General features: G+C 42.3%; 1 protein-coding gene across 1 annotated transcript in view; it reads left to right on the top strand.

The window, feature by feature from the left end:
- Nucleotides 1-14,462, top strand: part of CWH43 (cell wall biogenesis 43 C-terminal homolog) — an 83,156-nt gene that overhangs the window by 9,758 nt on the left and 58,936 nt on the right. Inside the window, exons 3-6 of the mRNA XM_004382909.1 lie at nt 848-968; nt 1,734-1,888; nt 6,519-6,720; nt 12,049-12,137. Coding sequence (XP_004382966.1) covers nt 848-968; nt 1,734-1,888; nt 6,519-6,720; nt 12,049-12,137 — 567 coding nt within the window. The remainder of the gene's footprint in view (nt 1-847; nt 969-1,733; nt 1,889-6,518; nt 6,721-12,048; nt 12,138-14,462) is intronic.

Below are 14,462 nucleotides of genomic sequence, written 5' to 3'. Positions count from 1 at the left end.
AATACCACATATTGTATGATTCCGTTTACATGAAATGTCCAGACTAGGTAAATCTATAGAGATAAAAAGTAGGTTCATGATTGCCAGGGGCTGGGGGTGGGCACTGGGGAGTGACTGCTAATGGGTATGGGGTTGCTTTTTGGAATGATGAAAATGTTCTGGAGTTAGATTGTGGTAAGTGTTGCAGCTTTGTGAATATACTAAAACCATTCAATTGTACACTTTAACACGGTGAATTTTACGGTATGTGAATTATTCCACAAAAAAATTTTAAAAAGAGATAGATAGATATAGGAGCCCTGGTGGCACAATGGTTTAAGTGCTCAGCTGCTAACTGAAAAGTCAGCAGTTTGAACCCAGTGGTTCTGTGGGAGAAAAGACCTGGCTATCTGCTCCTGTAAAGTTTACAGCCTAGGAAACCCTATGGGACAGTTCCATTCTGTCACATCGGGTTGCTATGAGTCAGAATTGACTTGATGGCACACAACAATAGCAAAATTCATATATATGTATTCTGTTTATATATGTATGTTTATACATACATATATATATATATATAAAACAACACAACAACAACTCATTGCCGTAGAGTCAATTCCAACTCATATCGGCCCTATAGGACAGAGTAGAACTGCCCCATAGGGTTTCAAGGGGCAGCTGGTGGATTCAAACTGCCAACATTTTGGTTAGCAGCCAAGCTCTTAACCACTGCGCCACCACATCACCATATGTATATATATTCTACTTCCTGAGTATAAAGGTGGTATCAGTCACATTTCTCAGGTGCAGATCGAGTACTAATGCGTGATTGCCAGAAATGCTTAGCTCTCCTTACATCTGTTTGCAGGCAGCATAGCCTCTTTCCAGGCTCCAAATGCCATACTTCGGCTGGTGATCCTTGCCCTTGGTGTGTCTTCCTCACTGATAGTGCAAGCTGTAACTTGGTGGTCAGGAAGTGGTCTGCAAAGGTATGGTTTGTATCTTATGCTCTTATAGACGGACAAGTCTGGTCAGTTGACAGAGGAAAATGTGGACATCAGGAGATTCAAGTTATAGCTCTTCGTTCCATTATTTACTTTCCGTGTGGCCTTGCAAAGGAGCTTTGGTGGTACAGTGGTTAAGCACTTAGCTGCTAACTGAAAAGTTGGTGAGTCGAACCCACCAGCCACTCCACAGGAGAAAGATGTGGCAGTCTGCTTCTGTAAAGATTACAGCCTTGGAAACCCTATCTGACAGTTCTACTCTGTCGTATGCGGTTGCTATGAGTTGGAATCAACTCAGTGGCAGTAAGTTTGGTTTAATGGCTTTATGGCCTTGCAGAAGTCTCTCACTCTCTCTCTTTTTCCTTTTCACAAAACTAGGTTGTGAATAATTGCCATCAATCTCAAGAAAGTTTTGAAAATTAAAGAGTTATAACAAGTTGCTTATGTAGTGGCCTATAAAAAGGCTACCAACCAAAAAAAACCAAACCCACTGCCGCTGAGTTGATGCCGACTCATAGTGACCCTATAGGAAGAGCAGAACTGCCCCGTAGGGTTTCCCAGGAGCAGCTAGTGGATTTGAACTGCTAAACTTTTGGTTAGAAGCCAGTCTCTTAACCACTGTACCACCAGGGCTCCATATGTTACCAAGAACACTATTTCTGATACTGATTTTATGAAACTGACATTAATGATGGACACAGTACAGTGACTGCACGTGAAAAGTCTTTAAAAATACTTTTACACTTGTAGGTACGTCAGAATCTGGGGATTCATTTTAGGACAGATTCTTCTTCTTGTTCTCCGCATATGGTACACTTCTCTAAACCCAGTCTGGAGTTATCAGATGGCCAACAGAGTGATCCTGACGTTAAGTACCATAGCCACACTTGATCGTATTTGCACAGGTAAGTGTATGTATGCCCGGTTTATGTAGGGATTTTCTCTCTTGCATTGTTTACTTTCCTCTCCAAATGTAGCACACCTTGAAAAGGAAATTTATAAACGTTGTTTTCATGCACTGTGTCTCCATTTCAGCTTCTTTTCCCTCTGAAATGGTAAGTGGCGCACCCAGTGGGCTACGATCTATGCAGTAGGCACCTTTTCCTCGCTAGTACTGACCAAAACCAATAAAACCAAACTTGTTGCTGTTGAGTTAATTCTGACGTATGGCATCCCCCTGTATGTCAGAGTAGGACTGTACTACATAAGGTTTTCAATGGCTGTAATCTTACAGAAGTAGATTGCCAGGCCTTTCTTTCAAAGCACCACTGGGTGGATTTAGCCACCAACCTTTTGGTTTGCACCACCCAGGGACCTTCATATACAGACAGAGGGTGAAAATAAAAGAATCATCTTTAGCTTGTACCACTGTGACAGTGGGAGAGGAGAACCGGTAAGCCTCATATTCCCAGTTCACTTCAGCTCTGTCTTCCTCCTCTTTACCTCTGGTTGGGGCATTCCAGAATGACGTTATGACGTTCTCCATCCCCTCACCTACACACTCTGCCCAGTACATCTCCAACACTGTGGAAAATTACTGTGAGCTAAGGCTGTGGAACTGCCTGTCTCCCCACCCCCCAACCGCCAGAAGTTTGAAGATATTTAAGCTCCAAATCTAAAACTTGAAAAGAAATCTTGCACGTTCACACCACCTTTCAGATCACCTGGAATTGACTCTCTCTGAGACTGACACATACTCAACTTTGGGTTTCGCTTTATAGGCTAATTTGAGACCTTTCTAAAAAGAAGGAAGTAATGTTACTGAATTCTGATTAACTTGCTCCTGGCTTTTTGTGTAACTCTCAGTGAGTCACTGTTCTTTCGTAAATGTGAAGAGAAATCTCACAGATTAATGGAAGTCTAGAGGGTATTGGCTCATCATGAACAAAGTGCTTGTATAATTCCCCTCTGGCCCCAATTTTGGCATTAAACGGGTAGTGAAAATAGGGGGAATCATGCAAGTGAATTGGTCATATAACATTAATACTAGTTAGAACATTTAGTTCTAACTAGTCCCCTAATATATGTTTTATGTTTTATAAAACCTCACATCTCGAGGTAGAAACTCAGGCAGCAAATTTCACAGGTACAACCGGATAAGGATCTGAACTTCAGGGTATTGTTTACATTTCTTGACTTGAGTTTTCTGCTTTCTCACTTCTGTTTTAAATTTATGTGACCCAGTTGTTGGCTGTCGGTCCCTTGCTCTGTTTCTGCTCTACACCCCCGTGTGTACAACTCAGATACCTCACCGGCTTCCCCAGGATATCTGGTTACCCCAGGTGTATTTTGTAGTTTTACTGAAGATTTTTGGGACCTGGGGCAGGGGTGGTTGTTGTTGTGTTAGGTGTCATTGAGTTGGTTCCTACTCATAGCGACCCTGTGTACACAGAAAAATAACAGCGCCTGGTCCTGCGCCATCCTCACGGTCGTTGTCATGTTTGAGGCCGTCGTTGTCATGTTTGAGGCCATCGTTGCAGCCACTGTGTCAGTCCATCTTGTCAAGGGTCTTCCTCTTTTTTGCTGACCCTCTACTTTACCAAGCATGACGTCCTTCTCCAGGGACTGGTCCCTCTTGATAAAATGTCCGAAGTAAGTGAGACAAAGTCTTGCCATCCTCACTTCTAAGGAACATTGTGGCTGTACTTCTCAAGACAGATTTGTTCGTTCTTCTGGCAGTCCGTAGCATACTCAGTATTCTTTGCCAACACCAGAATTCAAACGTGTCAATTCTTCTTTGATTTTTCTTATTCATTGTCCAGCTTTTGCACGAGGCAGCCCATGACTTGGGTCAGATGCACCTTAGTCGTCAAAGTGACATCTTTGCTTTTTAACACTTCAAAGAGATCTTTTGCAGCAGATTTGCCCCATATAATATGTTGTTTAATTTCTTGACTGCTGCAGGGCTTACTCATATACCCCCTGCCGTCAAGTCGATTCCAACACATAGCACCCTATAGGACAGAGTAGAACTGTCCCATAGGGTTTCCAAGGCTGTAATCTTTACAGAAACAGACTGCCACATCTTTCTCCTAAGGGATGGCTGGTGTGTTTGAACCGCCAACATTTTGCTCAGCAGCTGAGCGCTTTACTGCTGTGCCACCAGGGCTCCTCTGTGCCACCAGGGCTCCTCCATATATGTATACCAAAAAAACTGTTGCCATTGAGTCAATCCAACTCATAGAGACCCAATACGACAGAATAGAACTGCCCCATAGAGTTTCCAAGGAGCGACTGTTGGATTCAAACTGCTGACCTTTTGGTTAGCAGCCGTATCTCATAACCACTGCACCACCAGAGCTCCCCATATATATAATATATATATATACATGTACAAACACGCATATACACATATCATATGCCTACGATACGTGTATTTACAGAGGTCATAAATGTTCTTGAGAGTTTAAATTTTTCATACATTTACTTCTATATACAATCCAAACAATCTACAGAAGCAGTAGTGGTAATTTATATGCTATTTAGCATATTGAAATATAGGAATATCTACCCAATGTTTTGCAAAAATTTGAAAATAACCATTCATGTGGTTTTTTTTTACCTGTAAGTAAGACATCCAAGCAAATACTAATCATTTCGTATATTAAGAAAACAAAAAAACTGTTGCCATCATGTCACTTCAACTCATGGTGACCTCATGTGTGTCAGAGTAGAACTGTACTCCATAGTTCTGATTTTTCAGAAGTAGATTGCCAGGCCTTTCTTCTGAGGTGCCTCTGGGTAGATTTGAACCTTCAACCTTTCAGTTAGCAGTCAAGAGTGTTGTTATTCAGCAGAGTTAGTTTAGATGCCTTTCTTTCCAACTACTTTCTGTTTAGCTCCCCACCCCCGGCCTCCCTCTCTCTTTACCTCTCCTCTATCCCCATGTCCATGGCTTTTGGCTCTGCTCCTCCTTCCTCTGGCTCCTTTATTTATTTATTTTTTATTATCGTACTTTAGATGAAGGTTTACGGAACAAACTAGCTTCTCATTAAACAGCTAGTACACATATGGTTTTGTGACATTGGTTACCAACCCCACAACATGTCAACACTCTCTCCTTCTTGACCTTGGGTTCTCTGTTAACAGCTTTCCTGTCCCCTCCGGCCTTCTAGTCCTTGCCCCTGGGCTGTTGTGCCTCTTTAGACTTGCTTTGTTTTATGGGCCTGTCTAGTCTTTGGCTGAAGGTTGAATCTCAGGAGTGACTTCGTTATTCAGTTAAAAGGGCATCCTGGGGCCATACTCTCAGGGTTTCTCCAGTCTCTGTCAGATCAGTAAGTCTAGTCTTTTTTTGTGCGTTAGAATTTTGTTCAACATTTTTCTCCAGCTCTGTCTGGGACCCTTTATTGTGATCCCTGTCAGAGCAGTCAGCAGTGGTAGCCAGCCACCATCTGGTTATGGTGGACTCAGTCTGGTGGAGGCTGTGGCAGTTGTCCATTAGTCCTTTGGACTAATCTTTCCCTTGTGTCTTTAGTTTTCTTCATTCTCCCTTGCTGTCGAAAGGGTGAGACCAGTGGAGTATCTTAGATGGCCGCTCACAAGCTTTTAAGACCCCAGATACTACTCACCAAAGTAGAATGTAGAACATTTTCTTTATAAACTATGTTATTCTGGTTTCTTTATTGACAGAATAACTTTCTTCTTCCTTGTGAAATGGTGTACCAGCCTGCCAGGCAGACCTTGAAGTACTCTGCACAGGGCTTTACAGTGCCACAAAGCATCTGCCCAACAGGCTCTCTGTTCCCATAAAGGAATTCTGCTGGCTACTAAGAAGATGGCATTTTTTCCATGTTGTTACATTTTTGTATGCAAAATCATTGATACTATGGGAATTAAGACTCTGGTTAAACAGAACTGTGAGGTATGGTATATAGTTAAGTGCACAGGCACTGGAGCCAGACTCCCTAAGCGTGAATCCCAGTTTCTAAAGAGAAATTAGCCCTGTGATCTTTGACAAGTTACTTAATCTCTCTGGGCCTCAGTTTTCTAATCTGTAAAATGGGATTGGTTATACAGCCTGTCTCATAAAATTGTTGTAAAGATGAAAGGAGTTAATGTAAAAAGCCCAGAATAGGGCTTTGTGCATAGTAACTGCTGAATAAATGCTTTATTATTACTCGGGGCACAGACAAGAGCCCTGTTATTTTGACGGGGAGCAGCCTGGTGAACTGGAAATGTTCCACTTAAATTGGACTATATTTGTTCCCTGAACATGCCATTTACTTTTCCTGAATATATTGTTGCTCATACTGCTAACTTTACATGAAATTAATAACCTTCAGTGTTTCCACTTGTCAAATTCCAGAATGGCTTGTTCTTGCTAAGCCATTCCTGATCTAGCCTGCCTGAAATAGTCTCTCCCACTGAATAGCTCTCAGCATGTTTGCTTCAGATCCTTCTGGCAATGTCTCATCTCCTCTTCCAAAGTAAGCTGTTTGAAGCCAGGTACCATTTCTCACTTGGTAAAAGTTTGTTAGACTAAATACAGAGGGTGAATTTCCATGTAACTGACCTTTTTCCCATTTTTAATTCTAGATGGTGACTGTGGTAAACCTGAGGGAAAGAAGAATGGTGAGGCAGCCAGAGGAATGGCCTCTAAACCTAACTGGCTGTTGATGGGAGCTGCCTTTGGTAGCCTTGTGTTCCTCACCCATTGGATATTTGGAGAGGTCTCCCTTGTTTCCAGATGGGCAGTGAGTGGGCATCCACATCCAGGGCCAGATCCTAACCCATTTGGGTGAGTTTGGTGTTGAAAGCAATCAAGACAATGGCAGTTATGGTTGGAGGGAGAGATACCTTCTTTGTTGAACAGCTTTGCGTGTGGTAACCAGATATTTCATATTCCACTCTCCCTGGATATGCCACCAGTATTTCAAATACCAGCAGGGTCACCCATGGTGCACAGATTTCAGTGGCGCTTCCAGACTAAGACACATTAGGAAGAAAGGCCTGGTGATTTACTTCCAAAAATTAAACCCACTCCAACCCATTGCTGTCAAGTCAATTCCAACTCATAGGGACCCTATAGGACAGAGTAGAACTGCCCCATAGGGTTTCCAAGGAGCAGTTGGTGGATTCGAACTGCCAACCTTTTGATTAGCAACTGTGCCACCAGGGCTCCAATTAGCCAATGAAAACCCTGTGGATCACAACAGAATATTGTCCGATATAGTTCTGGAAGATGAGCCCCATAGGTTGGAAGGCACTCAAAATACCCAGTGTCTGCAAGAATGGACTCGAGTATACCGACAATTGAGAAGACAGTGCAGGACTGGGCAACGTTTCGTTCTGTGTACATGGGTCACCGTGAGTCAGAGCTGACTTAACTGCAACTAACAACAACAGATATCAGAAACATTGTATGAATTTATTGTGTACTCTGAGAGGAAGGAGCCAGGAGGTCATTTGCCTCTGTGCTGAAGGATAGGTGAACAGTGGTCCCTCCTCAGATGAGGGAGGATTGGGGATTGTGTCCGCAAAGTAAGAGGCTTCAGGAACTCCTGCATAGAACAGCGTTCTCAGTGGCAGAGAAGATATGGCGTTCCACGACCATTTCCTCTCCCCGAGGCATTACAGTTATGGCCATTTGTTAGGATGAGTCCAGAGTGCTCTGATGAGAGGGACCGGGTTGGCTGCCTGGGGCAAAGCAATCTATTTCTATTCTTTGCAAAGGAGGGATGCTGAAGGGTGGGGTGGGGGGATGGGGGTTCTGAGAGCAGTGGTACCTTGGGAATTGCTCCAGCCTTGGGGTGTTAGCATTTTTAAGTCTAAGTGTTGGTAGGTGTGCTTGTCCTCATTGATCCTCTCTTTATTCTTCCTGACACCTCTTTTCTCCTGTGGCCAGGTGCAGCCCTTCTGCATCATAGATCTGTTCTCCTGTAGTGCTGGATCTTTCTCTAGCAGGCATTCTGAGCATATCCCACAGGATTCTCAAACTCAGCATGTCCAAGTCTGGATTCAGTATTTCCCAGTCCCCCAGTTGTTCTTCCTCCTCTATGCCCTCATCTTCTGTATGTGTCCACCGCATCATCCAAGCCAGAAACCAAGAGTCATCCTAGCATTCTGCCCTCCTCATTTCTCCCAGTCGACTGGCATGAAGTCCAGTTGATTCCACTACTTTTCTCAAATCCATCCCTTCCTCTCTATCTCTAAGCTCATCTGCCTTAGTGGAGTACTCACCATTTTTCATCCTGGCTACTGAAATTGTCTCCTAAATGATCTCTGTCTCTCTGTCTCTTAAGTGTGGCCTCCTTGCCCATCTCTTCTTCATACTGTCCCAGAGTGGCCTCTCTAAAATGTAAATCTGACTCTGTCACTCCCTTGCTTAAAAACATTCAGCAGTTTTTTTTATCCCATACCAGGTCATATGAGATAGGACCTGACCTCTCTACTTACCTTTCCAAATACTTCCTACTTTATCCCTTTATCCTCAGCCCCGTGCTTCACCCAAGCTGACCCCATTTGCAGTTCCATGGAAGTACTGGGTTGTACCAGTGCTCCATCTGCATGCCCATACTGTGCCCTCTGCCTGGGCTGTTCTCTCTGCCTTCGTGTCCTGGCAAGCTCTTACTCGCCCTTCAAGACCCAGTTGTGCATCTCCTCTGAAGTTGTCTCTGATTATCCCGGGAGTTCCTTCCTTTATGCTGTATAATACCTTGAATCTCTCTCTGTTATATCCCTTATTATTCTGTATTGTTGTTTTTCTTGGATGCTGTTGAGTTGGTTCCAACTCATAGTGACCCCACCTGATAGCGTAGTACTGCCCTATAGGGTTTTCTTGGCTGTAATCTTTACGGAAGCAGATCGTCAGGTCTTTCTCCTGAGGAGCTGTTGTTGGTTCAAACCACCAGCCTTTGGGTTAGCAGCTGAGTGCTTAACCATTGTACCACCAGGGCTCTTTATTCTGCATTGCAGTCATTTTTATGTCTTTTTTTCTCTCTAGACACTAAGCTCCTTGAGGGCAGGGAATGGGAAAGGAACTAATATTTATTACTCAAGGATCCCTGTGGCACAGTAGTTAAGCACTTGGGTTTGAGTCGGAGTTGACTCCATGGCAACAGGTTTACTCTGTGTCAGGCACTGAACTAGCAACTTTACATATGTTATCTCATCCAGAGCCTATATCTTTTTCATCCTGGATACTCACAGTTGGGAGAAAGAAAGAGAAGGAAGAAAGGAAAAAAGGGAGGGAGGAGAAAGGAAGGCGTTTATTCTTATGTGTCAAAGCTTTCCTTCCAAAACTTTCTGTTAAAACACACATAAGTTGTGTGGAAGAGCAAAAGGAGAGTTGAACTAGGAAATCAAGGCTGGACATGAGTCCTAGTGGCAACAGAAACTCGCCATTCAACTTTGGTTCAATCATGTTACGTATCTGGCCTTGATTTTATCACCTGTAAAATGAAGGCTTTCTTTTTGTACATTTTATAATTTTGTAAATAGGGTGAGACTTTGAAGGTGGAGATAAAACTCATGAACTAGCATTTCCCAAACCCGAATTGTGTCCTGTGAAATGCTAGTTTCTTGAGATGTTAATAGGTGCTCTAAAAAAAATAAAGGCTTCTAGATCAAATGTTGTTAGGTGCCACCCAGTCTGTTCTGACTCATGGTGACCCTATGTACAACAGAACGAAACACTGCCCAGTCCTGCGCCATCCTCACAATCGTTGCTCTGCTTGAGCCCATTGTTGCAGCCACTGTGTCAACCCATCTCATTGAGATGGCTCAAATAGGTTTGGGAAATACTTCCTTTCATATCCCTTTTTTTGAGATTCACAATGCACAGTAGCATATTAGAGCCTCTTAGAAGTTTCCAAAACTTACTTGAGCATGGAATTCTTTTTTTTCTTATGATTTATTTTATTTTTGTTGTTGCTGTTGAGAATATACACAGCAGAACATACACCAATTCAGCGATTTCTACATGTATGCTTCAGTGGCATAGATTATATTCTTCACGTTGTGCAGCCATTCTCACCCTCCTTTGCAAATTGTTCCTCCCCTATTAGCATAAACTCACTGCCCTCTAAGTTTTCTATCTAATCTTTCCAGTTGCTGTTGTTAATTTGATCCCATATAGATAAATCTTAAAAGAGAACCATGCTCAAGGCAGACATTCTTTACTAGTAAGCTAAACTGCTCTTTGGTTTTAGGAAGATTTCAGGGGTTATTTTTTGGTTTCAAGTTTAAAGGCTATTTTAGGACAATAGTTTTAGGGGTTCATGCAGCCTCCATAGCTTCAAAGATTCTGGATTCCATAAGAATTTTAAATTCTGCTCCGCATTTTCCCCCTTTTGATCAGGATTCTTCTGTAGAATCTTTGATCAAAACGTTCGGTAATGGTAGCCAGGCACCATCCAGTTCTTCTGGCCTCACAGGAGTTCTTTCTGAGAACACCTATTAACATCTTATAAAGTTGGTTTCCTTGGAGCCCAGGTTGAGAAATGTTGCATTAGACCATTGTCACCCACCACTATCATAGTAGGAACTGCTTTATTAAATTCACTAGATTCCACTTAAAGGAATGGATCATTGGTAAGTTTCAATGGGAGAAAGTGGTGAGGGAGAGGCTCAGAGGGTGTGTAAGGGACCTTGGAAGCCAAAGGAGCACGCCAGTCATGACAAACGGTGTTTTAGTCACATGTTCCTGTTTCCCATCAGCCCACCACAGCACTCTCAGTCCCTTTACCTTAGAGTGTCCTTCTCTTTTGTGGCAGTTTCCACCTTCTGATATCCTGCATTACTTATTAGTATTAGTTTGTCTCTCTCCCACACCCTCTCACTGCTACTAGAATGTGAGCTTTACCCGGGAAAGGTGTCTTTGCTCACATGTGTATCCCAAGCGCCTAGAACAGAGCCTGGCACATAGTTGTTGTAAGTGGCCTTCAAGTTGCCCCCAACTCATGATACACAACAGTATGAAATACTGCCCAGTCCTGTGCCGTCCTATGATCAGTTGGACCGTTGTGATCCATAGGATTTTCACTGACTAATTTTTGAAAATAGATCAACATACCTTTCTTCCTAGTCTGTCTTAGTCTGGAAGCTCTGCTGAAACCTGTGTAGCATCATAGGAACACACAATCTCCCACTGATAGACTGGTGGTGGTTGCCCATGAGGTGCATTGGCTGGGAATCAATCCAGGTTTCCTATATGGGAGGCAAGAATTTTATCACTGAACCACCAATGTCCTCCATTGGCACATAGTAGACATTCAGAAATATTTGTTATATAATTGGTTATAGAAAAAGAATAAACTGTCCTCTCCAGTCCTTTCTCACATCTAATCTTCCATAGACCCAGGACAATCCTTAAGCTCAGGAGGTAGGAGTAGGCAGTATAGTGGCTAAGAGCCTCACCCCAGAGTCTGAAGCCCGTTTTTACATTCTGAGCCTTACTAGCTGCATATAACCTCAGGTAGGTAATTTATCGCTCTTTCCCTCAGTATGTTAAGTGCTATACATTTTAGCTTATTTTTTTATTATAGTTACTTAATAAAGTACAATGTTGTAGCTATTATTGCTGCTGGAGATTTTCCCCTAAAGTCTAATTAAATTCTTTTTTTCCTTTTCCTACAAGTTCTTGCCAAAATAGCAAAAGAATAAAATAGTTTGGAGTTGTTTAAAAAAAAGCACACAACTGTCAATTGTTTATCAAACGGATACCAGCCCCAGGAAGGCAAAAACTATAGATAAAAACAGTATTGAGATAGAGAAAAGAAAGGGAAAAAAGCAAACTAAATAGAAACTTTTTCTTTTTGTCTTTGGCAGCTGTTTAAAATATCATACAGCCAATATGGACTATACTCCAATAAGGACTATAATTTAGTAGTCTGAGGAAATTCAATTACAGTGTTTACATTGACCATGAAAAACTTTTTCTCAAGTCAGAGTTTTTATTACTTTGATATCCTGAGTGTAGGCTCCCACTTGGCTCTCATTATCTTATTACTTATTTCACACTCTTATTAACTATTAGGGGTAGGAGGTATATTTGTCTTTTATATTCGGGACAATGAAATGTTCATAATCTAAATGTCTTATAGCGTGTTTTTTTTTTTTTTTACAGAGGCGCAGTTTTGCTGGGCTTCGCAAGTGGATTGATGCTTTCAATTTGTTCATGGTTTCCTGGTTCCAGTTTAATCTGGTGGGTTGCAGGTATGTGGAATTTACCTGCAGATATGCTAGTCATTCCACTTGATTATCCTATCAATGCCCTTGTAAGCATGTGCAGCTAGACTGGAAGTAGATGACCTAGGTAGCCATACAAATATGTGCTATTGCCAAGTGGGCTGTTACAACCAACTGCAGCAGCTTAACTCAGATATAACCAAGGTCACTGGTGACTGCTGGTTCCAGGTTCCTGCTTTCTCCTATTTCACTCTCCCTCTCCTCCTGTGGCTGTCTCATTCCTCCCTGACTCTACTGCCATAATCCTGCATAGCAGATTTTACTGAAGGCTTGAGGAGCTAGAAAGGCTATACATTGCCATTTGCTGGATCCCAGCCCTTCTCCAAGATTCCTTGCTTCTCTGTTTTTCAGGAATGTCCTCTTTTGGAACTCTGCAGTGAAACTTAATTTCTCTTTCTCTTTAAAAAAAAAAAAAAAAAAAAACCGTTCCCGTCAAGTAGATTCTTACTCATAGCGACCCCTCAATCTTCATGGAAGCAGACTGCCACATCTTTCTCCTGTGGAGAAGCTGGTGGATTCAACTGCCGACCTTTCTATTAGCAACCAAGCACTTAACCACTGCACCACCAGGGCTCCCTTTGTCTTTTACACATAACAATTTCACTCCTCACCCTCTACCTAGCTTTTGGGTCCGTGTTTGCTTATTCAAAGACTTGGGCCATCTCCTCCCAGTCACACCCTTTAGGATCATAGAAATATTGGTGAAGACTATTACAGTTCAAAACCAGCTGCCATCGAGTCACCTCCAACTTATGGTGACCCCATTTGTGTCAGAGTAGAACTGTGCTCTATAGGGTTTTCTTTTTTGTTTGTTGTTGTAGTTTAAATGAAAGTTTCTATAGGGTTTTCAATGGCTGATTTTTTGGAAGTAGATTGCCAGATGCATCTGGGTGGACTTCAACCTTCAACCTTTTGGTTAGCGCCTAAGCGCATTAACTGTTTGCACCACCCAGAAACTCCCCTTTTTCCCCTCTCCCATCAGTCTTTGTGAGCATGAGAGAGAATGTACTTATTTTCCTGTGACTGAATTATGTCAATCCTCTGTCTTCTCCTTAAAAGGCAGACATGGTTATAGTCAGTTTTGGTATTAAATAAAAAAATCCTTACTCTGTTAGAGATTAAATGCTATAATTTGGTTTCTGTGAGGATAGATGTCCTTATACAAATTAATTAAGCACGAGATTCAGAGTGCTGCACTAGAAGCTTCCTGTGGGTTTGTGGGACTATATTCATCAGTAATAGAAGATGTGGGATGAGTCACATAAGGAAATTTCTGTATACGATAAGCACCATTGCACTTGCATGGAAATGAATGTATAATCCAAACAGACTGTGAATTAATGAGGTTGACCAGGTCCCTATCTTCGTGGAGCTGCATGAGCAAACTTTTGCGGCCCTGTTGAGTTGATTTTTACTTCCCTTTGTACTTTTTGGAGTCCCCAAGTGGTGCAAATGGTTAACGCACTTGGATGCTAACCGAAAGTTTGGTGGTTGGAGTCCACCCAAAGGCACCTTGGAAGAAAGGCCTGGTGATCTACTTCTGAAAAATCAGCCAATGAAAACCCTATGGAGTATGTTTCTCTTCTGACGCACGTGGGATTGCCATGAGTCAGAATTGACTCAATGGCAACTTGTTGGTTGGTTGGTTGTGTATTTTTTGGTAGACTGAGACATTCCATTTGAGATCTGTAAAAGTGTGGGTATATACGAGTAACTTTTCTTCTCATCAGAGAGATGCCTCTTGAGTTTCCTCAAAAACGGAGACTGATAACTTTTTTTAAAAAGTTTTTTTATTGTACTTTATTTTTTTTAATTGTACTTTAGATGAATGTTTACAGAACAAATAGTTTCTTATTAAACAGTTACTACACATACTGTTTTATGACAATGGTTAACAACCTCACCACATGTCAACATTGTCCCTTCTCAACCTTGGGTTCCCTATTACCGGCTTTCCTGCCCACTCCTACCTTCTAGTGCTTGTCCCTGGACTGTTGTGCCCCATTAGTCTCGTTTTGTTTTATGTGGCTGTCTAATCTTTCACTGAATATTGAACCTCGGGAGTGACTTCATTACTGAGCTAAAAGGGTGTCCAGGGGCCAAACTCTCAGAGTTTCTCCAGTCTCTGTCAGGCCAGTAAGTCTGGTCTTTTTTTTGTGAGTTAGAATTTTGTTCTACATTTTTCTCCACCTCTGTCCAGGACCCTCTGTTGTGATCCCGGTCAGAGCAGTCAGTGGTGGTAGCCAGGCACCATCTAGTTGTGCTGGATTCAGTCTGGTGGAGGCTGTGGTA

This window comes from Trichechus manatus, unplaced genomic scaffold, assembly GCF_000243295.1.
Source record: "Trichechus manatus latirostris isolate Lorelei unplaced genomic scaffold, TriManLat1.0 scaffold00101, whole genome shotgun sequence".
Lineage (NCBI taxonomy): Eukaryota > Metazoa > Chordata > Mammalia > Sirenia > Trichechidae > Trichechus > Trichechus manatus.
This window is presented reverse-complemented; position numbering and strand designations above follow the sequence as displayed.